This window comes from Acanthopagrus latus, chromosome 16 (genome assembly GCF_904848185.1).
Source record: "Acanthopagrus latus isolate v.2019 chromosome 16, fAcaLat1.1, whole genome shotgun sequence".
Taxonomy (NCBI): Eukaryota; Metazoa; Chordata; class Actinopteri; order Spariformes; family Sparidae; genus Acanthopagrus; species Acanthopagrus latus.
Window position 1 is genome coordinate 15,140,977 of NC_051054.1, and position 23,228 is coordinate 15,164,204.

Consider the following 23,228-nt stretch of genomic DNA (forward strand, 5'->3'; position numbering starts at 1 on the left):
ACTCACACTGTATTTGAACAAAAGCCAGAGGCAACTGAGGCGAAAAACCTGTGACCGGGCTGAATCCGTGCCACTGAAGCATTAAAAAGTTTCACACCTCAGCTGAAAAGTGGAGCTAGCAGACTGCCTCTGTTAGGAAAGCGAGATGTTACCAGCGACTCGCACTCCAGAGCCAAATTGAAGCAGCTGGCTCTGTGAAAACACTCATTTCCATATTGACAGATACATATACACTAACACACACACAAACACGCACACACACGCTTACTGCACATCAACCACAACATGGCATACACAGCTCGAGCCAACTGTTGACCAAACACACCGGGGGTATCACAATCCATCAACGGCAAACACACCAGAGATCACATGATTTGTTACGGGAGGGCTGGGCCTCATTACTCCAGATGAGACGTGTTCCGCCCATAAGGGAATGAGCAATGACCAAAGTTACCATGTCAGACATGGTGATGAATGGACGCCACAAATAATCAGGTGACACGATACTGTATATAACTACACTATAGACTATATAGCACAGGGGCACAAGCTATTGGCTTCTCTGCATGGCGACTGCAGCACAGAAGGCAATAAGCTGGCAGGTAAACGGCGCATGCACTGCATCACTCTACCTTTTCCTTAAACGACTGTTTCAGACAGACAGAGAGAGAGAGACACAGGGAGAGAGAGACAGATAGAGAGAAAACGATGAGAGGAGGGTTAATGGGCGCGCACGGTCCTCGCGTGGATGTGCACTGCAATGAAAAACCATTTGTTTGCCTTCAAACAGCTAAACCAGGCAGACAAGAAAATCAAATGTTATGACCCTCGCACATCTGAGGAGGGCTGAAGGTATGGAGGAATATTTGTCTACTGAAGGATGAATGTTAGTTTCTGTTATTTAGCGTAACAAGCATGCATGAGTAAATTCATACACGCACACAAACACACACAGTCATAAGTCAGTGTCAGTCACGATCCTGCTTATTTCTGGAACTTTTTCAATTAAAGGGTAAAGGTTCCTTGTCACACGTCTAAAAAAGTTTTAACCTGCTGCCGGAATAAGGACATAAAGTTGAGCTTGTGAGAAAATACAAAACCTACCTTAGACATCTTTGTTTTGTTATCTCCAGTCAGGAAGGAGAGGTTGTTGATTTCATTCTGGACCACAAAATTCTGCTCTTCTCTTTTGAAATTCTGGCAAGATATGTCAAAGAAAGATAGCTTTGATTTATCTGTGTTCGTATTCATTAAGGTTGCCTTTTTTTAATATCTAAACAAGAATGGAGATGACAGAACTTACATGTGACTTGCACCAGAGGATAAATATCTCAGCCACCATTCTGAAGAGCTCGTTGGAATCGGCGTCTGGTTCTTTCAGCCACCTGGACCTGCAGTATAAGATGTTAATGCACCCTCACTAACACCTGCACCTTTTCCTCATAAATACCCCTTAAACAGCTCCACTCAGTGAGCTAACCTGTTGTTGTCCACGTAGCGGATAAGCATGGGGTAAAAGGCGTACAGGTCCCTGCAGAGCACGGCGAACTCATCCAGGATGAGCAGCTCGGCCTCCTGGGTGTCTCCCTTACTGTCTGCCTTCAACAGCTCCTCCTCAGACACCACCTTCACCGTCTTCTTCTTCAGCTTCTCTAGCGTAGGCAGGAAGTGGCTCTTCAGGAGGTCTGCACGGGCTTTGCTAATGATGGGCTGCACGTAAACTGCAATGTTTAAGAGAGAGAAAATGTCACTTTGCTCAATTTGAAATGTGTAGGTGTTGGGAAATATCTTAATTTAAAATGGGGTAGTTAGCATGAACACACTGATACGGCTCATCACAGTGCAACCAGTGCCCACCTGCGATCCTCTTCATCCACGAGGCCTCGTCGATGCCCAGGTTGTTGTTGAGGATCTTGAGGATGTTGCCCAGGATGACGCTGAGGTGCTCTGAGGTGACGGTGGTGCAGCAGACACTGCCTCCGCTGGCCGGCTGGTTCTCAGGCCCCCTCTCCCACCAGTAGGACAGGTAGTTACACAGCATGGGCAGCACCACCTCGATGACGTGAGGCATCTCCGTGTACCGCGCTCCGGACTCAGCCATGTCATTTATGTCCTTCGTCAGACCGTCCAGCCGCGGCATCCCGGGACACATCTCCTCCACTGAGTCTGGTATGCCTAAGACTGAAAGCACCACAAGGGGATTCACAATGATGAGGATTATTACAACAATGGGTGTTTTCTCAATCTGAAATGCTGACATATGAGAAGATTTTACATAATTCTGATTAAATGTAGGAACAAATAGATATCATCCTTTTCTTATACCTTGAAACAAATGATAAGAGGGTCGTATAGAAGGACAAGTCCATTATCCATAATAATAGCTGTTTGATTTGCAACACCTGGTAATAAACCCTTCTATTTCAGAATAATTACACATGACTCACTGGCTCGATCTCTGGCACTCTTAGTATTAAAGACGGAGCAGGGGTTGAACGTGTTGAGCATCGGCTCCAGGAAGGCTACAGGCATGGCTCCAGCCAGGGTGGCCAGACACTGACCGAGGGCTGGTAGCTGTCTAAGGGACACAGAGGAGGAGGACAGTTGGTCATAACTGCATCAAATATCAGTTTACTTTCTTCACTGAGATTTTAAACAATTAGCACAATGTGATGATGACAATGAGATACCTTTCTACATAGATGTTTTTCCCAGTGCCCAGTGCGTAGAGACTGGTCAGGATTCGATAGCAGGATACTTGGACATCGTCCACTGGAAAAAGAAAAAAATATCATGCCAATGCCAATATCATATGAGCATGCTAACATTCTCACAGAGACAATGTTAGCATGTGGATTCTTGGTAGACAAATGTTACCATGTTCATCATCTTTGTTTAATGTGTTAGCATGCTACCTAATTATAAAACTAATCGGAGGTTATCTTGAGGAAGCACAGCTGAGTATAATGGGGTTGTCACTGTTTTTTTAGGTGAGATTTTATCTGACCATGGTGCTAGTGTCACCAAAATTATCTCAGTGTATCCTGAGTGGGACATTCAATCTACAATTTATGGTTATTATCCATCCAGTAGCGGTTTATAGTGGTTTATCCATCCAGTAGCGGTTCAGATATTTCACTAAAAGCCCGAAGGGACTACAGATTGGTCATGTTACAAGAAAGGTCAAAAGCTCACCAAAGTAACAGGGATACATCCTGTGGGAACCATTAATGTCAAACTGAATAATGAACCAATCTATTTCTCAGAGCTTGAAATACCTCTGAGGATCACAATGACCACTTACATAAAAAAGTTAGGGGATCTAATATACTATATAAGGATTGATCGTCTAGAGATCATGCATATCTGTACCAAAATTCATGCCCATCTATGCAATAGGTGTTAGAGATGATTTAGTCTGAACGAAAGTCTGACCAATCTGAGTGTGGATGTCCTACAATAGCCACCATCAAAGCCAGTGATCATGGACTAAGCATTGTGAAAAGTTATTTTGCTAATCTTCAATTACTGGGGGACTTTACTGCACTTTTCTTTAACCAAGCAAAATAAATGTTCCATGGTGTCAGGACGAACGAAGCATGTGATCACTGCTTTAAAATAAACTTAACACTGACACCTGACGCCAGTTTTTTAGCAGCCTCTCCCACGACATGTTTGATCATTCTTTTGCCTTCAGGACTCACAAAGCAGGTCGACTCCAAAGTGGTGCTGAGTGATGTGCTCAAACAGAGCGGTTAAAATGGGGAGCAGAGCCACGGTGGTGTAGTTGATATTCTGCGACACCCCTTTCATCTGCGAGCGAGAGTGAGTGAACTTCCCCAGCTTGAGGTTCTCGAACGTCTTCTCCAGGTCCTCTGCGGCGTTCTCAAAGAACGTCCTGAGCCCCACCCTCACCAGCTCTGAGCCCGACTTCATCACCGTTCTGTTGGAGTGAAAGGGAGCGTGATTAACGACTGAAAGCCAAATGAGGAGATACGCAAGGGCAGAGCTATAATAAACCACTGGATACCCTTTGGTATGCAAAGGACAACACTGTTTACCCACAGCGGGACACGCTCACTACGAAAATACATCATTCTCACAGTCTGGAAGGGATTTAGTCATGAAATACGAGACATGAACACCAACTTTACACTGAGACATCGATGATTCATTTAGCGAATTAGGTGGACATTTAAATCCAAGGTGAGTTTGCCAGTGCTGGAGCTTAGACACATATGACACTCTGAAGTCGCACAATGCATTAATATGATTAGTCCGTCCATTTTCAGCACGTCACAGTTCATAACATTGCTGAATGAATTAGTCATTGTTAAGCCTTGATGTGTCCCAGCAGGAAGGAGAAATGAAAGACAGAGTCTGTGGGCTTCGACTGTAGCTCTTCAGCACAAACGAGACACAGTAATAACACATTGCCGATTTAACCTCATTATGCCTGCATTAACAAACTGTGCATTGTGTCTAAAGAACACTATAAGCCTTGGGCAACATGTGGCGTATGAAATTTGTTTTGCTTACTTAAATGCCAGAGGATGGTCTTTGTTAATGCCAGTGCCTCTCAAAAGACGGCGGAGTAATTACTGTTTCAAAGAAAAATGCTCAAGACAAATATGTTCCTCTACAGGATCCAGCAGAGGTTAGACTCTGTCTTACACAGGAAACATGTAATTGGATTTTCAAACAGTATTTGTTTAAAGGGGCACTACGTAGTTTTGGAGAACACATTTAAAAATCTGAATTTTATTATTTACAATATCAGTTAGGTAATAATACAACAAAGTATTCTTTTTTTTGCATCACTGAACAGAGGAAAATAAGATCCCCAGAACACTGTCTGAAGCTAAAGAGGTGGCAGGGTCCGCCGCATATAAACAGTAAAACAGTATGATATTGTGTTGTCCTTTAAGGTCAGTTTATTTATTCAGATTATTCTGTCGTGAAAATTAGGAGAGATTTAATTATGACAAATAGATGTATTATTCATCACTATCACGTTGAGAACTCTTGCTAATTTAATTTGTTTTAATTCAACTTTTCCTTTCAAAAAAGAAAGCTTAAAGCTTAGCTAACTTCCCGTCCATTTGGTAATTTTCAATCCCCTCCCTCCTCTCTCGTCACAGCTATCGCTCCCATATTTCCGTCCTGTTCTTCATTTCTGGTTGTATAAACCATCAGCGTGAGCCCTGGAATTGGTAGCTTTCCCTGCTCAGCCACAGCTGATAAACAATAGGCTCCTGCTCTCTGTGCCTTCCCCGAGCAGAACCAAACAAATCTCTGTCCTGACTGGAAAAAGTGAGCAGGGTTACCAGAAAGTGTCTTTTCTCTTTCACTGCATCAGCAAAAGGAGGAGCGACTTGGGTTCCTGACGACACACTCTATAACAGTGATCACTGTTGGAATATAGAGCTATTTAACACTTATTTAATAAATAAATAAAATGCTTACAGCAGCTTTGAAGTTGCCAGGTTCCTTGTTAGTCTTGAGTGCTGCCATATTTGTACTCACCTGGTGTCCAGCGTGTGTGCCAGGATATGCAGACAGCTCACAATGGTGGTGGAGTCACTGCCTACAAGATAACACAAAAAACAATCAATGTGATGTGAACACACACTGTGAGCCATGTTTAGTTGACTATCTGGACCTGAGCTGAGCCTCTTATGGCAACAATGAGTTCTGATCTCTGTTTTGCACACCCCACAGACCCCAGTCAAATAGGCTACAAGCACAGTTGGATAAGGTTAGTGGAACATTATCTAGTTCACCACCTCAGTTGGATGTGGCATATCGAATATGGCTAAGGGGCCCCATGACATAATGAATTCAGCGGTTTAGTTGAATGAAGCCTTAGAATCTAAATAATCAATCGTCGTTTGAGTGGCAGGGGCCAAAGTTGGTACCGCACTCATGTCCGCCAAGTACATACACTATATTACCAAAAGTATTCGCTCACCCATTCAAATGATCAGAATCAGGTGTTCTAATCACTTGGCCTGACCCCAGGTGTATAAATTCAAGCACTCAGGCATGCAGACTGTGAAACAAGACATTTGTGAAAGAATGGGCCGCTCTCAGGAGCTCAGTGAATTCCAGCGTGGAACTGTCATAGGATGCCACTTGTGCAACAAATCCAGTCGTGAAATTTCCTCGCTCCTAAATATTCCACAGTCAACTGTCAGCTCTATTATAACAAAATGGAAGCGTTTGGGAACAACAGCAACTCAGCCACGAAGTGGTAGGCCACGTAAAGTGACGGAGAGGGGTCAGCGGATGCTGAAGCGCATAGTGCAAAGAGGTCGCCGACTTTCTGCACAGTCAATTGCTAGAGAGCTACAAACTTCATGTGACCTTCAGATTAGCCCAAGTACAGTACGCAGAGAGCTTCATGGAATGGGTTTCCATGGCCGAGCAGCTGCAGCCAAGCCACACATCACCAAGTGCAATGCAAGGCGTCGGATGCAATGGTGTAAAGCACGCCGTCACTGGCCTCTAGAGCAGTGGAGACGCGTTCTCTGGAGTGATGAATCACGCTTTTCCATCTGGCAATCTGATGGACGAGTCTGGGTTTGGAGGTTGCCAGGAGAACGGTACATTTCAGATTGCATTGTGCCAACTGTGAAATTTGGTGGAGGAGGAATTATGGTATGGGGTTGTTTTTCAGGAGCTGGGCTTGGCCCCTTAGTTCCAGTGAAAGGAACATTGAATGCTTCAGGATACCAAAACATTTTGGACAATTCCATGCTCCCAACCTTGTGGGAACAGTTTGGAGCGGGCCCCTTCCTCTTCCAACATGACTGTGCACCAGTGCACAAAGCAAGGTCCATAAAGACGTGGATGACAGAGTCTGGTGTGGATGAACTTGACTGGCCTGCACAGAGTCCTGACCTGAACCCGATAGAACACCTTTGGGATGAATTAGAGCGGAGACTGAGAGCCAGGCCTTCTCGACCAACATCAGTGTGTGACCTCACCAATGCGCTTTTGGAAGAATGGTCAAAAATTCCTATAAACACTCTCCTCAACCTTGTGGACAGTCTTCCCAGAAGAGTTGAAGCTGTAATAGCTGCAAAAGGTGGACCGACATCATATTGAATTCTATGAGTTAGGAATGGGATGGCACTTCAGTTCATAGAATGAGTAAAGGCAGGTGAGCGAATACTTTTGGTAATATAGTGTATGAAGCTACAGCAAGCAGCCGCTTAGCTGACTGTAATAACACAAGACAATCCAGTTCGTGAGATCTCAAAACTCATCAACTGATGACATGATAAAAGAAGATGCACACACACACACACATACATCAGCTTACCAAAGAGAGAAATCCTATGTCTGACAAGAGCTGCCAGTTTACAAAACAGGCTGGAGGTGTGATGGACAGACAGAGGAATGAAATCAGTTAGTCGTTAAGATCGTAAGAGTTTAGGATTTTAAGTAAAGAGTTACAGTCATGCTTCAAAGCTGTAGGTAAATGAAACTGTCTTGTTTTTGCACCTGGTGACCATCTCTTTCTCCTTGTTGGAGGCGTAACCGCTGCTGCTCAGGTTCTTATTGGGGGAGGATAGGAAGTAGAGAGAGTGGTTCTTGAAGTACTGGTCGATGAGAGGAAGGAGAACCTGAGAGAGGACATTGATAATGACAACATCAGATCCGGTTGATGAAAATGTCTTGTAAAACTGATATCTATATATGTAGTGCATCCTTATTTATATTACACCCTTACTTTGGCAAAAAACTTGATTTCTTGTTCATGAGGGGATCTGTCTGTTTTGCCACTAGCAGCCATGGACTCTGCATTGAAAGCATCCATATTTAATAGTCAGTAACAGTCAACTTATGTCTCTTATAGCCAGGTCCTATGTAATATTTGCGTACCAAGGTGAGCGATGAACTCCTGAGCTGAGTCGACATACTTGAGCAGCTTCTTGAGGAACTTGTAAGCAAACCTCTTCTCCATGGAGGAAGAATCCTGCTCTAAGTCCTTCAAACCTCTGCAACACAGGAGGATGTTAGCTTTAAATCGACATGTTAATACCACTAGATTTTCTTTGTACAGCATTTCACGAAGAATTCCTCTGACAGACAATGCAGACAATCAGAAGGAAAAGTTAGGAAGTTCCTGCAGGAAATCAACAAGAGAATATCAACAGCTGACCTTGTGATGCTGTAGCCGTTGATCTGCAGGAAGCGGAAAAGGTCCTGGGCCTTCTCTCGATCACGGGCCTTCTCCTTGGCTGTCAGAGTGTCATAGGGCACCAACAGAGGGTGTGTTCCGCCACCTGAAACCGCAGACACACCCAGTTGTTAAGTAAGATTCATCAGCCGTGGCACTTGTCCGGGTCTGTGCGAAGGCAGATGGTGACATGAATTGGATGTACCACTCAGCTGAACCTCTTCAGTCAAGACCGGCGAGGCAGACACATGCATATGCTCACAGGCGCACATAAACACAGCAACAACCGAGAGGCACTTCCACATCCGCCCACACCGCATATTGTCCATTCGTTCACGTTTGCAGGTATCTCTCTGTAATACGCGCTGACTATGATTGACTTCATCAGAGAGATCACCTCTACTTCCAAGGTCGCTCTTCTTCTTCTTGGCCCAGATGTTATGGTAATTTTCAGCCACCACCTCCACCATCCCCTTGGACCAAAGACAAACAGTACATCTGAGTGAGGAGCACGTCTCGCCCACGCTACTCATTCACATTCAGGAAATATTGCCTTTCATCTCGTATTCAGCCTGAGAGATCGCTTGATGTTAACAAGAAAAGGGAGTACGACGGAACAAACGTGAGGTCACTCACCTGCAATTCTCTGGATAGAACCACGCTGCTGGTGTCTATCGGGCTCGGATTGAAGCCATTCGCCTGAAGATGTTCAAAACGACAGTGAGACGCAGTGTGTTATTAGTCATAAATCAACACTTTGATAACACAAGAGTTCAGCTTTAATAGCATTTGTTAAAGGATTAGTCTGTGTCTGTAGGCTTTCAATCCATTATGCAAGGAGATTAGCAACAAAATCAGCTTTGTGTTCACAGTAAATAACTGTGTCTGAATGTTTACAACCGCAAATAATAAGTGCTGACAAGTGGTACTTTCCTAAAAATAAGAAGAAAATTAAATGATAGCAGCTGAAAGCCTAGAGTGATAATTTCCAACTCAACTGAAAAAAGATATTATGATAAGTCAAAAACACACAAACATATCTACAGGTTTGTCTTAAAGAATAAAGTAAAAGGCCATGTATGATTACAAACTGGTGCAGTGCTGATCTTTACTATACCCAAAACAAGCAGCTAGTCAGTACGAGGTCAACCTAAGCTAGTTCTAACAAACAGGGTAGGCACACCACAAAATTAGCTAGAGGGAAGTCAAATGGTTAAAACTATTTCAGATTGTAAATTAGCAGGAAAAACTATTGAAATTGTTAAAATATACAGAATCAAAATAGCTAAAGTAGCTAAAAGTAGTGCAAATTAACAGATGAAATAGTTTGCTAAGGATAGAAGAACATTTGAAATAGTTAGCTAAGTTTGCAGTAAGTAAGGCAAACACATGTAGAAATAATTAACATCAGCTTAAAATACAGTAAATATACATAGGCTCATTGTATGGCACTTTTAAACCTGCTTGTATAATAGACTGGCAAAAAGACACAATGCAAAAACGTGACATGTTGTCTCATAAAGAAATATGATTCTATCCTAAAAATATACTGATCATTAATTTACCATCATACTTGAACCCAAAGAGAGATGATTTTGTGAACAAATCGATTTATTCTTCTCATTACATTATCCTTAACAACAACCTTAATGGTCTGGTGATTTTCTAGAAAACAAGCACATTTAACACTGGTGTTTGTCTCTGCCATATTCTCTGCACTGCACCTGTGAAGCCTGGGAGATTTTTCGCATTTTCTCACTCTCCCTCTGTTGTGACATGCTTTCTCCATCTTTGGTCCTGTCGATGCTCCAGCCCATTGCCAGCATGCTCTTCAGGGACTCTCTAATTGGCCATCTGTAAATCTCTTTTTCCTGAAGCACAAAGACAGAAATAGGGTACAGGGACCAAGCCTAGAAGCCTCAATCTTTCAGTTATCTCTTCATTGCTTATCTTCCCCTCAAATCTCACATTCAGACTCTCCTACCTTCTCTGTCAGGCCTTTGTAGGTCCTGAGCTGAGGGTGAATCTTGGCTTTCTCATCCACACAGTCTCCGTATTTCCATCCCAGCAGCACCTGAGGCACGAGCACAGAGGGACGTACATGGGTGGAAGAAATCTTCATTGCTCTCAGAATCCCTTCAGGGCGTGATTTATCATTTGGAAGACTGAGTAAAAGATTAGGTACGCATAACAGATCAAGGAGTCATGGTACAGTCAGTTCTTGCTGTCCTCAGCGCTTGTTAAAATTTTTGACAGACGCGACAATGCAGGCTAAGCAGTTGGCACAAAAGAGAGCAGAGGCCGTCTAAACAGACTAGCACAATCATTGTCAGTGTGCCCAGAGTATCAATTTCAATCATAACAAAAAAGGAGGCATCACCAAAAGAAACAATGCTGTGATATTGGAAAAAAGAACAATATCAAACTATTGATCGGAATGGATGGTTTTCACTTTGAAACGGCTGAAATGCTTTCCTGATGATTTTGAGTGCAGTATTTCTTCAAGGAGAGACATTTTAAGTGTCCTCTACTTTTCTTACAACACCCGTGACTTGCTCCGTGTCAAACACGGCGCAATTTAATACCCATTTTCCAAAGCGAAAGCTCTTATCTTTGCCCTTACCTTCTCTGCTGACCATTTCTCATGGGCATGCTCTGCGTATTTGTTGGCAAAGTGCTCGAGCTTCTCTGGAAGTGCGATGCTGGAAACAGAGTGTGACAGTTAGTCAGCTTGTGTCTGCAAATGTGTACTACTGAAGTCACGTGCTGTGAATACCAGGCTGATAGAATATTTCTCATTGTTGTCTGGCTTCAACGTGGCTTACTTAGCGGTACTGATGGGTTTTGGGTCAAAGTTGCCCTGAGCGTCGACAGAAACAGGCTTTTCCACAGTGGTGCTGATGGAGGCGTCCACGTAGTCCGGAGGCAAAGCTCCAGCTATGGCACTGAGGCAAGGCATGGCCATCTTGAAAAGCTCTGGGTCATATTTCTGCATGGTGAGAGGAACAAAGCTTAGAGAGTACACGCAAAACTTGGCTCTTTGAATTCTGTGCAAGCACGGCCGCACAAATTGCATTCTTATTTAACGGAACACAGCTCATTCGTTTAGTCGTTCATTTAAGGTGGGACTTAAATGAAGCTGTGCAGCCTCTCCAGCCCCAGTGTATCAGTGAAGGGGGCCGGCAGCAGAGACATTAATGAAGAATTATTCTAAAAGCCAGAGAACCAGCTTTGCTAGAGGCTTTGGATCAATGACGGCTGTCGAGATATTGATGTTTTCAGGCCGGCCCTTAGCACAGCCTGCTTTCATGAGTGTGCATTTAGAGAGATGTGCTGAGTCCAGCCTTCTGCATCACGAACAGACCTCAAGTAATACCCCATGTGCCGATAGTTCTGTCGCATAGATACATGTTAATCAAGCCTGTGATGAATTAGGGCAATTTTTATTTAACTTTCTTATCACTTTTGTTACAGTCTCCAACATGTTAATTACTTTTGCTGGGAAAAGAGGCGGTCACTATGAAACTACAGAGGACCTTAAAGGTTCACTTTGTAGTTTTAATCAGAAGAGAAGGATCTTCACTGATGGATTATTTTAAGCCTAAACAACCAAAATACACAAACTCTGTTTGTTTTCATGACTGAATATAAGGAAGAAACAAACTGACCTTAAAGGACAACACAATTTCAGACAGTTTTACTAATATTTGGCAGACACTGCCACTTTTCTATCTTTAAACAGTGTTCTGGGGATCTTACTGTCCTCTGAGAACAGCGTGTTTATTCAATTATGAGGAGAGTTTGAATTATTTACTCATTAATATTGTAAATTCTGAATTTGAAAACTTTCTCCAAAACTACATTGCGCCTCTTTAAAAAGGAAAGAGAAAAACTTACCCTCTGTGACAGTGAATCAAAAACTCCCCAGAAGATTTTCTTTGTGAGCAGCAGTTCATCCTCGGATGCTGTGCCGTAGCTGCCCCAGCCCGACGGGAGGCAGTAGTACTTCCAGTTCTGCTCGTAGTGGTTGGTTAGCAGCTGGAGGACAAACACAGGGGAAAGGTCAAGACGAGCAGAGTGATAAATATACAGGATTTAGTCAGACGGGCAGCACATTCTCACCACACGCTGGCACGGGGCCACGCATGTAGAGCAAACAGCGCCTCAAAGGAAATCAGCTCTCCAACGCTCCAAAATCCAAATGTGTGCATGGAGGTATAAAACAAGTGTGTCCACCATCTCATAGGCCAGTCACAACACATTACACGTTTCTCTCGCGTGGCCAGACGGATGGAGCGGCGTGGTGGAGGCAACAAGCCTGTAATCACACGTTCCAATACTTCATCCCCTTTGTTTTCCCTCCTGTAGCAGCCTACATCTCCCACGCGGGATGATTAACAGCATGGGTGTGTTAAAAATGTGCACCTTTGAGATTGTGTGTGACTGAGAGAGAGTGAGAGAGAAAGCTTAACGCCAGAACACCGAAGGCACACCTGCAACGGAGCAGGTGGAAATGGAAAGTTGTTGGTACCTCTCCCCGCAGAGCTGACAATCTAATAAATTAAGGCAGTAAAGCGTTGCCAAGCAAGGGACCACACAGACAAAAACAAGGGTTAGATTGTGAAGGAGAAAAGGGAAATAACGTGAAAGGCACACAGGAAACATACAAGCAGAGAAATAGGCGGAAAAGAGATGATAGAAGACAAGATACAGGATGGCAAAGAAGGTGAGAAAACCGTTGCCCACCCTGAGAGGCATCTTGCAGTAATCAGTCAGCAAGGGCACATCAAAGACGAGGCGGCGCAGGAGCTGCTGCAGCATGGAGGGACGAAGGTGCCTGCAGAGTAAGGTGAGAAAGAGATAAGAGCGCTGCTGCCCTGAGCTGCCTTTAACCAGAACATCCTCAGCATCTCACCATTTTTGTCTCTCTAATTTAGAGGCATATTTAAAGAAACCTGGCTCTGAGCTGAAGTTCTTTCTTTTTTTTTTTTTTTTTGAAAGCAGATAAAAGGTCCTGTTGATCTTCTCTTTTCCTGCCAACTGAGATACCACAAGTGTCTGGTCTATTATCACGAGTTTACAAAAAGGCCCACAACCTGGGAGAAACTCGTAACTCTGCTTGTAAAGTATTGTTTTTTTTATGCTTCTCACTTGCAGACAGCAAGCAGGCACTCCTCTATAGCATCCCTCTGGGCCTTGGTGAGCGAACGGCCCTTGGAGAGGCGGTAGATGGTGTGCAGGGTGGAGTCGATGAGGGTGGCGTAGTGCTCGGTGCCGGCGAAGAGAGGGGCGCAGCGGGTGAGGAGGGGCAGCAAGGCCGAGCCGATGTAGCGATTCATGGCGAGGGCCGTCTCCGTGGTGCACAGACCCTCCTGTGGAAACAGAGGATGACGGGTCATAAAACATCTGACAGCGGTGACGTTATTTCATTTAAATGCATATCATGTGTTCTTTGTCACTAGGGGTCGCTATATCAAAATGATATGAAAAAGGATGCTCGGTAATGAATAAAATCATCTTGTAAAACATGTTAGCAACAAAAAAGGGTATGTTTCTGTTACAACCACAATCACCATGCTGCACAGATTGGAATGAGAATTTGTCAGTGTGAACAGCACCAAGTCAGTGTTGACAGACGAGGGCTGATTGATATTCTTAGCTTCAGGCATATCAAGACTGTTGGCCAGGTTGACCATGGTCTTCTCTTGATGTCTGTGACATTACCAGGGGATAAACCACCTCCTGCACTGTAAACATCCTACACACACTTCAGGACTCCAGCTCCCAAAAAAGCCGACATCATTGCAGCCCAAGTGTTCAAAATGACTCCCTTTGTGTGCTGCTGGGCTTTATAATATATCATGTGGATATAAATCTAATTCAGCCAAAAGTCAGCATCCTATGGATTTGAGAGTTTGAACGTGAAAGAGACAGGTTTTTGATCATTTACTTACAGCTACATACACTTTTATTTGAAAACATTTAAACTGATCAATCGACGAGAGACTAAACCATTGAGGACCTCCTCATTAGTACAAAAGTTGCCCAATATTATTGATCCTGAAAGTCTTAAAGAAGTTCATGTTACAGAGTCTGACCATTCGTTACTTCTCTCGCTCAGCACTGTCAGCTTCACCTACCGTATCCAGAGAGGTGGCCGCCCTCAGGTCAGGAAGGAAGCCCACTTCGAGCAGGTGAAGCAGAAAGGTCTGGTCCTCGATGCCATACACCCTGTCCAGAAACAGCACCATGGGGGCCTTGTGATCCGGACAGAAGCTGGCAGACATGTCTGGCTCCGTCACCGACCCATCTGAGAGAGATTTCGGCAGGAAAAAGGGAGGTGCAAAAAACACAGGTGTTCAAAAGTGAAATAACCCAGAGAACAGCCTACAGTACATAATCGTAAGTCCTGTCTGATAAGTGGAGTCATGTGTATTCATTAGGGCAGCAAGCAGCAGCATGTGAATGAGAGTTCTCTCACTTGTCTTCACTCCTGGCCTGCTGACAAAGCCAGTGTGGCAGTGCTCTGCGCAGCAAATTTAAGAGGCGAGTCTTGCCATGTTTATGCCGATCAATCAATAGAGCAAGGCAGCTCGCTATAGAAATGATCTGGCTTACGCGGAGCTATATGCAGCAAAGCGTTGCGCTGATTAAAAAGGCATGAGCAGTGAATTGAAATCAATAACCTTTCGTCGAGCACCGAATATGCAGACTTTCATATCCGCGTGCCCTGTGGCAGCATGATACTAAATAGGACGCGCACCTTTGTTGGTGATGGGCATTTTGAGCGGTATGCTGATAATTCCCACAAGGTCTTCAGTTGGTACCAGAGAGCGCAGGATGGCGCGAATACGCAGAGCCTCACCTTTCCCCTTGTTGATGAGCTGAAGACAGCAAAAAGGAAGTGAAAACAGGGAAAAACCATCCAATGAGAAAAAAAAGAAACTGAAAATACACAGATTCCATCAAGCATACATGCATCTCTGGGGCACAACGTCCCAACAAGTCAATCAGCGCAGAGTAGAAGGACATGATGGCGTTCCCCATGTGTACCACCTCCTCCTCATCGTCACCATCAGCAGACCTACCAGTGGGAAAAGCGAAGACATGAAGAGACAAGAAAGAGGACAACAATTTTTAAAGGGCATCAGAGCAAAGACGCAAAGGCGATAGAGAGATAAGCAGCTAATCTTAAGGGTTAGTCCTCAGCATTGATTTGATAAGCTTTGCTTGATCTTTATGGCTTACACGTCAGAGCTGACTCCGTGCACAGAGCCCGGCAAGTCCAGAGCGGGCGTCTCGGAGATCTTGATGGCTTCCTTCATGGCAGCCAGCAGGCCGTTCCCTCCCTCTCCCCTCAGGGCGGGCCCGAAACACTCGGGACGACGGATGAGCAGCTTCACGACAACGCTGGAGTTCTCCTCCACACTCTCGCCTGGGGTACCAAACATAAAATCATATGAGAACAAACAAGGAAATTATAGGGCCACAGCATATCAACACTCTGCAGCTCTATTATAAACACACTGCTAGGTAGACCTTGCCTTAAGGAACTAACTGAAGGTCTTTCAAATGTAGCTGAGCCTTTGCTAGTCTTTTCTACTTGTTTAACAGAAGGAGAGAGGGAGAGACAGAGAGACTGGATGGTAACTGCAGCCGTACCGTTGACGAAGACGGCAAACCGCAAAAAGGAAAGGTAACGCTCCCCCTCGATGGGGTTCCAGCCGATGTCTGGATAACCTTTAGCCAGGAGCATGGGACAACTCTGGAGACCACAGCCTGCCAGGTAGGTGACCACCTGCAGGCACACAACATCACATATAGATCAATACTTATCCATCTTTTAAGGTGCACTATGTAGCTCGTGGGGAACACATTTTAATCAGAAGCGAAATATCTTTTTTAATTGATTATTCTCTATGCCTGTACAAACTGAATATAGAAACTCTCCTTATTTCCAGGACTGAATCAACTGAATAAACAAACTGACTTTTAAATACAACGCAATGTCATATTGTTTCACCTGTCTAGCATTTTTTCCTCTGAGAACAGTTATTCAGTTATGGAAGAAAATACATATTTCTGAGTTTGTATAATCACCTCATTGATATTGTATATATCATAATGAGCTGGAGTTCCTTAGTGCCCCTATAATCGCCTCATCCTAGATGATTTCAAATGCAATGCACAACGCATGTGAACACCCGCCAGTGAGGAGAAACACTGTGTATGATAACGTGGAGGCTGAGCCTTACCTTATCCAGGTCGGGTTCTTCCAGTGCCAGAGCCAGGCCGTTGTTGTCCATCACAGAGGAAGCAGCCACATCAAGAGGAGTGGATCCCCTCATGGCTGGTGAAGCTACAAAGCAAAGCACACCCACAGTCATCCACTTACTCTGTTTTGTCTTATATCAGCCCCTGTCTGTTTTCCTCTTTTAACTAAATGTTGTGCAAACAGCAGGGGGTGCTGTTTCTAGCCCTTCCAAAAATATCATGGCAGCAGCTCAGGTTAACAAGAGTGCTGAAGTAAAGTTTTCTCGACCGATGAATGCTTCAACTCCTGTTAAGGATTTATGAAGCACTTTGTATACATACAGTGTGGTTACAGCTCGTATATGTTTTAAAGGAAGTATTGAAGTCTTTACTCTGAGGTTTCATTTTTATTTCGCTTTTACTGTCACATGAGTGAGCAATTTGAGAAGTGTGCATGTGTGTGTGTGTGTGTGTGTGTGTGTGTGTGTGTGTGTGTGTGTGTGTGTGTGTGTGTGTGTGTGTGCATTCAGGGGAGACGGTCTCTTGCCCCAGCAGGGTGCTCTCTAAGACTGTGGCACCGCCATCTTCTAACAGAATGAGAGATGAGTCGATAGATTCTCGGCACTCAGACTCACAATTATACACACACGCTCCTGCGCGCACACACACACACACACACACACATACATCCTCTAAGGTGCGAGGCTAATATATGTGAGCTCAGAGGCACAGAACAAGTCCTATGATGGCAAAATACGTGTCATATTAATGAGAATGCCTGTAGTTTCAAAAGTTCATCTTTCATCCAACAGAGAGCTGCGTTTACATGTATCTTTTATGTATGTTTGGCCCTTACAGGTATATAACTCTCTGGTATTTCCTGCAGTCTTTACAGTTTGGTTTATTCTGTGCTCAAGTGGCCTTCATTCAGTAAAATAATGTTGTAGCACAGCATTAGTAGCCATTTGACTAACCTCAAAGTAGAATGATAGATTACAGTAGGAGTAGCATTTAAACAGCATTAAGTACGGTGTGAACACCCCCAAGACTCATTGAGGATGCATTTGACATGTTTGGGACCTCTTCACCAGCTGATGCTAGCAGCAGACGTGTGTGAAAGCACTGTGTGTTTCAACTACCCACTGAACTAGTAATCGCAATATCCCCAGACTCCCTTAACAAATCAAGTGATTTTAAGAGTTATTGATTGTGGAGAAACTTTGTAAAGCAGTTGCTGCGAATTCAATACAATACATTGAGATGTTTCTTTTTGGCACAGCACCGCTGTACCCGCCTGTCTGTTTTAATGTCTCAAGTTCTTCTTAATTTGGCAAACATACGTTAAGATATTTCTATCTTTGTGTTAAAAACATTGGAACAGTTTGTTCCAGTGATGTGTATATTTGTGCATCACAGATGGCTGAATTGACATCCAATCACAAGAGGTCCCTCAAGATGTATGTTGATGCGTATTTCTGCCAGGTGTAATCTGACGGACCTAAAGCTGTCGACTTGTACTCAGATCACTCAGAATGCATGTATATACCAAATGTCAACAGCCACACAGAGGGAGGTACTCACCCAGCCCGACACTGCTGTTCTCCAGAAGGTAGCTGAGGTGGTCGAACATGGCTTTCTGGTTCTGACGGCTGATTCGGCAAAAGTAGCACAGGAAGCGACAGCAGCTGGCCACCATCTTGGGGAAGGCAATTTCCTGGTGGAATGATACATGTAGGATACAAGTAGGATAAAACATCCTCTTTGGTTGAATTTGAAAACAATGCATACAGTATGTAGGTAATGCACAACCAACATATATATTTTTACAAATCACTAAGCACAAGCATATTTTGTCTTGCAATTATTCATCAGGCAACAATGTACTTATGTACTTATAAACACAAATAAAGTAGACTTTCCTGCCCACACATTGCTAACAATTTGTCACAGCCCAAAGAAAACAATAATTTGACACCAAGTGGTTTTGGAGACACCTTTTTTTCTGGGGCGCTGCATTCACTGTAATGACTTTCTCCAGGCTCCTCACCAGTCCAGTATGTCTTTGTACCTAATTAACGTCTGAAAGGCCTGACACCCTCACACAGTCAGCCAGCCGCAATCTGCCCTTTCTGCCCTCCCTCCCAGACTCTGATGCTGTCAGCCGGAGGAGAGAGCCCACCTACTGGGACCGCGTCTTCATTAATGCATGCTCACCCTGTGACCATGCTTCACACATACACACACAAATGATAACACGCCAAAACTGGACCGAAACACAAACTTTCTAAGAGGGCTACAACACTTCTTGCGAGGTGAGCTCTGTTTAACAGCGATACGTGAACAGGTAAAAGTTGTTAAACCTGCGACTTGTCTCCTCCGAGCACATTGACCATGACCTCCATGACAGTCTCGTGCATGCCCAGTATCCTCATTAGGTTGGGGTGCTGGTAGAAGACTTTGTTGTTCATGATGTCCCTGGAGAGAAAAAAAGGACATTAGGGATAATTAAATTCACAAAAAAATGTGTTCCATAACTACCATGAAACTATGACTAGCAAGACCAGGAACATGATTGTTTGTACATACAACACATACTCAAGCATATTTAACACAAGTGCAGATCCTCTGAGGCACCCACAACCTACCCAAGTCCATCGATCATGAGCTTCTCCTCCTCTTTCCCCATACGAACAGACAGCAGAGACCTGATCTGACCGAGTGATGCCAGGAGGTTGATGGTGTCCTGGACCGAGACGGCGCTGATGGTGTAAGTCTTCCTCATGGCCCGCAGCAGCTCCCCGATGCTGTCGTACTGCCTCCTCAGTAGACTGAACATCTTGCGGACTAGCTCTGGGTCCTGGATGTGACACTCCTGGGCCCAGCTGACCATCGTCTGAGATATGAGCTCCTTCAGGTTGGCTGGAAAGTAAATAAGCACGAGCTTAATAAGCTCAAAACAATACCAATGCTTGAAAAGAGCATCATTTAAAAGCAGTTTTACAAAGTTGTTGTATTGAATGTGTTGGCAAAGCTCTCCTTTTAGCTCTGTTTGGGTCTACACCAACTCCTTCTCCGTACTGCTAACTGCCCCACTGTGTTCACCAGCTACTCTTTGTGTTCAGGTGACATACATTATGTTTATCAGAAGTTTCTCACTACGTAAGGCTTGGTTCTGCTGCTGGAAATGTTGATAGTAAACTAAAACAGGGACATTTTTTGGTAATGACTCCAAAACAATGAGCTGAAAGGCACTAAAATTTTCAGTCGAGCTAAGGGAACCAAAGAAGTGAATAATAATCTAATAGAAATGAGCCCTTTCATAGGTCACTAAGGTATTAATCTTCAAAACTGATTACATTATATTTGAGACTTAAATAAAGAAAACAGAGCTGTGTGTTATTACAGAATTGTTTATTATAATAGGAAGTATTGGTTAAAACAATACAGGCCTTTTCTCATCTCAGTAAGATGATATTTGCCTTTGAAATAGTTGTTCAGTTGCTGCAATGTCTTGTAATCCTTACTGCATATCATTGGCCTTAAGAAGAGAATGCATCGCAGCTTTCCTTCTAATAACACTAAGACACAACAACCCTCCATACTTCCACACACATTAACACACAGATCCGACACAGTGCTCTATTAGAGTTATGTTTAAAGAGCCTCCACTTGACTGGGTGCTCCCACTGCGCACAAAAGGAGCTGTATTTCAAAGGCTGCATTCACAAACTGGCAAAGTGGTATAAAGAAGACCTTGAAGAAAAAAAAAAAGGCAGAAGGCTTCCATCAAAGTATTTCCCATGTCTCAGGCTAGTGTGTATCAGCTAGCACTGCGAGCACCGGCACTTTAAGTAGTGAAGAAGGGAGTTATTTCCTTCTAGTCTATGGGAGAGGAAGCACAGTTTTGCGAGCTCATTCACCAGAAAGCACATTTTCCTGCATAGAGTAAAGGAAGCCCAGTTATGTAACAAATAAATTGGACAAGGTATTAAGAGTTCTGCACAGTAAAATATTTTTGCTGCTGTGGTCAAACGGAGACATTTGTTTGGACAGCTCGAATGTTGGCTACCCTCAAGGCTTCATTAAAATTGGATCAATAAGGTGTGTGGGTGAGGGTGTGCATGTATATTTGTGAGTCCACTCCTGAGGTATGAACACACGAAGGAGAGAGCGACATCAATCAAACAACTCAGAACCATAAAAGATGGAGCTATTTATACGCGATTGATTTCCTTAAAAGTACTGCAATTAGGTGATTGTTTTTTAGGACCCCTGTGTCTGTGCGGTTGATTGGATCTGTTGGATTTTCCAAAGACTATTTGACACCAGGCTGTCAATCACTGCAAGCGTGTGTGTGTGTGTGCGCGTGTGCTTTGTTTTAATGGGGAGCGGGCAGAATGTCACAGTCAGCGGTAACCGATCCCGCCGCCACCGAGAGTTGCGTCGGTGTCAGAGAAAGGGCAGAAGCGCCGGCCTGCTCCAAAATGCGAAGCGACATTTCTTCCTCTCAGCCAAAGATGCCTCACAACACCTGACTCTCATTCTGTCACACAACTACACACACTTGTCCGTTCCCTCTGTCTGTGTAGCACCCGCACACATACACACACACACACACACACACACACACACACACATACACCAACCCCCCTCACTTTTTTTCCCTCACTACACTGCAACAAACAAATCTGACCCAGCTAGCGCTACTTTGATGAAAGTCGTGGCTTTTGTTTTATGGTGTGAGGGTTCACACGCCATCCCCGTGTGCTCATACACACACATTTCTTCTGGGCAAGTCATCACGGCTGAGCATTAAATGCTGCTACTGGATGGACCATTCATCAGAGGAGGAAAACGGCTTCAGCGCTCCTTTTACTTCATTCCAATGAAATAATGGCTCAGACGACGGCACCTATTGTATCTTCAGGGTCTCACCGAGCAGGATGATGTGATGGGGGAGAAGTTATATCTTGAGTAACAGCACGGAATATGTCATGCCATCTTCACTCTGAACGTCTTTTTCTGTCGAGACCTCCTCATATACAAGATTTTATTTGGGTTTTTCAAAATATACACCAATTGCCGCATACACCTCTCACCTAAGGTACATTCGATTTCAAACTATACATGCTATCAACATGACTGAACACGCAACATACACAAGTTTAATGAGCTAATCAAAGGCATTGCTGTAGGGATGGCAGTGTAAGCTGGTCCACTTGGTCTAGCCTGAAATAACTACATAACTATTTGGTGGATTGCAAAGTCATTTTGTACACCCATTCATGGTCCCCAGAGGACAAATGCTACTGACTTTGGTGATTTTCATGTAGTACATCTAGGATTTTCATGTAGCAAGGTGAAAGTTGTAGTTTTGAGAAATGTCTTAACAAAGGCCATGATATTTAGTACAGGCATTCATGTTTCCCAGAGGATGAACTCTTGATGCGGTGCAGCATGTTAGCATGCTGACATTAGCATTTAACATGTAAGTAAAGCTGGTTTGTCATTAGAATCTTAGCCTTGTTGTACATCTTGTTATTCACTGCTGTACTGGTGTCCACAATGACACCAACACTACTTGGATAGGTTTAGGAAACGATCTGGATGTAGATGCAAATAGCCTTGTTTGCTACAGTCACCTGTGCGCTAGTAGCATCTGCCTTCATCATATAACCGCTGCGTGTTTATCTACTATGCAAAAGCCACTGACAGGAAAATATTTAAAACCTTCCCCACTAAGAAAACACAAATGGGGCTTCCAAGTCAAGCTTTAACACTCACTGCCAAAATAAAGTGTACATAATCACAAAGAAAAACACTTTTAGCAGATAAGAGAATTTGCCTGCAGTGGTTTTACATAATTCCACTTCCTTTCCTCCCTTTCCTGACGCCTCCAGCTGTTACAGAAGTAGACGCTCCTGAACTGCAGCTGCCACCACAAACCAGCCGTCTAATCAATCACTACTTTCACAACACCCTGCAGAAACTACGACCAACACCATCACCCAAAGCACTCTTTTAAGGGGAAAACACACACTATTCTATTTTCATCCCTCCTCGCTCCTCGGAGATCAATGTGGTGGTCTCATACGCTCCACTCCAGGGTCACACCAAATCCCAGTGGAGAGATTGGCTTTCAGCGTCTGCAGTCAGCAACACATATTACAGCCCAAATTTATCCATGTGCAATTTGGCCACTTCTCGTTGCCAGCATTGCTTTCGAGAATAGATGGGGCTCGTATGATGGCCAGATTCTCAGAGGGGTTTTTCAGAAGCAATGAAAACGCCGTGCTTCACATAAGTTAGTCCCTATCTGTGCAATTAAAGCCGGACACATGTGTCCTGTTTTATTGCCAGAACAGGGTCATTTTATAAATGGAGACATTCGCCAATAAACAGAACTTGAGTATTAAACAGTGAGCTGCTGTTTCAAATAACACTGCTTTCCACATCGAAGGCCAACAGAACAAAGTAGAATGTATTTTCTACCAGGTAAGTAATAATTTCCAATCAGCGACTTGATTGGTGGTCCTTGCACGGAGCGTTACTTGAGATGGAAAATTAGATACAACTTGTTCTGTATTTATACTGCTGTGGCACACCGGTTATTGAGTGCCCGTGATTGAAATGGTTTTTGTCCCTGTGTCCGTGCACATGCGTATGTGTCTGCGAGTTTAATCAGGTGAGGGATTTGGGTTTATCGCTGACGTGTTTTCTCTCATCTTTCCTCATTCGCCTCCCCAAGCGGCTGTCGAAAGATGCTCTTCACTCCTCCCGCACCCGG

The 23,228-nt window shown here is 44.0% G+C and overlaps 1 protein-coding gene across 4 annotated transcripts in view; it reads right to left on the reverse strand.

The window, feature by feature from the left end:
- Nucleotides 1-23,228, reverse strand: part of LOC119005103 (ryanodine receptor 3-like) — a 112,053-nt gene that overhangs the window by 21,549 nt on the left and 67,276 nt on the right. For 2 of the 4 annotated variants that reach the window (XM_037072594.1, XM_037072592.1), the window contains exons 39-70: nucleotides 19,087-19,360; nucleotides 18,802-18,916; nucleotides 18,023-18,155; nucleotides 16,444-16,547; nucleotides 15,851-15,986; nucleotides 15,437-15,623; nucleotides 15,164-15,272; nucleotides 14,952-15,072; nucleotides 14,329-14,498; nucleotides 13,340-13,560; nucleotides 12,935-13,025; nucleotides 12,086-12,226; nucleotides 11,014-11,177; nucleotides 10,812-10,890; nucleotides 10,173-10,262; nucleotides 9,913-10,059; nucleotides 8,825-8,887; nucleotides 8,586-8,661; nucleotides 8,171-8,294; nucleotides 7,891-8,006; nucleotides 7,739-7,806; nucleotides 7,510-7,631; nucleotides 7,328-7,377; nucleotides 5,527-5,587; nucleotides 3,705-3,943; nucleotides 2,691-2,772; nucleotides 2,448-2,578; nucleotides 1,858-2,181; nucleotides 1,481-1,721; nucleotides 1,304-1,391; nucleotides 1,105-1,197; nucleotides 633-647 (exon numbers count right to left, since the gene is read on the reverse strand). In XM_037072594.1, the coding sequence (XP_036928489.1) occupies nucleotides 633-647; nucleotides 1,105-1,197; nucleotides 1,304-1,391; nucleotides 1,481-1,721; nucleotides 1,858-2,181; nucleotides 2,448-2,578; nucleotides 2,691-2,772; nucleotides 3,705-3,943; nucleotides 5,527-5,587; nucleotides 7,328-7,377; nucleotides 7,510-7,631; nucleotides 7,739-7,806; nucleotides 7,891-8,006; nucleotides 8,171-8,294; nucleotides 8,586-8,661; nucleotides 8,825-8,887; nucleotides 9,913-10,059; nucleotides 10,173-10,262; nucleotides 10,812-10,890; nucleotides 11,014-11,177; nucleotides 12,086-12,226; nucleotides 12,935-13,025; nucleotides 13,340-13,560; nucleotides 14,329-14,498; nucleotides 14,952-15,072; nucleotides 15,164-15,272; nucleotides 15,437-15,623; nucleotides 15,851-15,986; nucleotides 16,444-16,547; nucleotides 18,023-18,155; nucleotides 18,802-18,916; nucleotides 19,087-19,360 (4,175 nt within the window). The remainder of the gene's footprint in view (nucleotides 1-632; nucleotides 648-1,104; nucleotides 1,198-1,303; nucleotides 1,392-1,480; nucleotides 1,722-1,857; nucleotides 2,182-2,447; nucleotides 2,579-2,690; nucleotides 2,773-3,704; nucleotides 3,944-5,526; nucleotides 5,588-7,327; nucleotides 7,378-7,509; nucleotides 7,632-7,738; nucleotides 7,807-7,890; nucleotides 8,007-8,170; nucleotides 8,295-8,585; nucleotides 8,662-8,824; nucleotides 8,888-9,912; nucleotides 10,060-10,172; nucleotides 10,263-10,811; nucleotides 10,891-11,013; nucleotides 11,178-12,085; nucleotides 12,227-12,934; nucleotides 13,026-13,339; nucleotides 13,561-14,328; nucleotides 14,499-14,951; nucleotides 15,073-15,163; nucleotides 15,273-15,436; nucleotides 15,624-15,850; nucleotides 15,987-16,443; nucleotides 16,548-18,022; nucleotides 18,156-18,801; nucleotides 18,917-19,086; nucleotides 19,361-23,228) is intronic. The other 2 variants (XM_037072595.1, XM_037072593.1) reach the window with 1 other exon arrangement.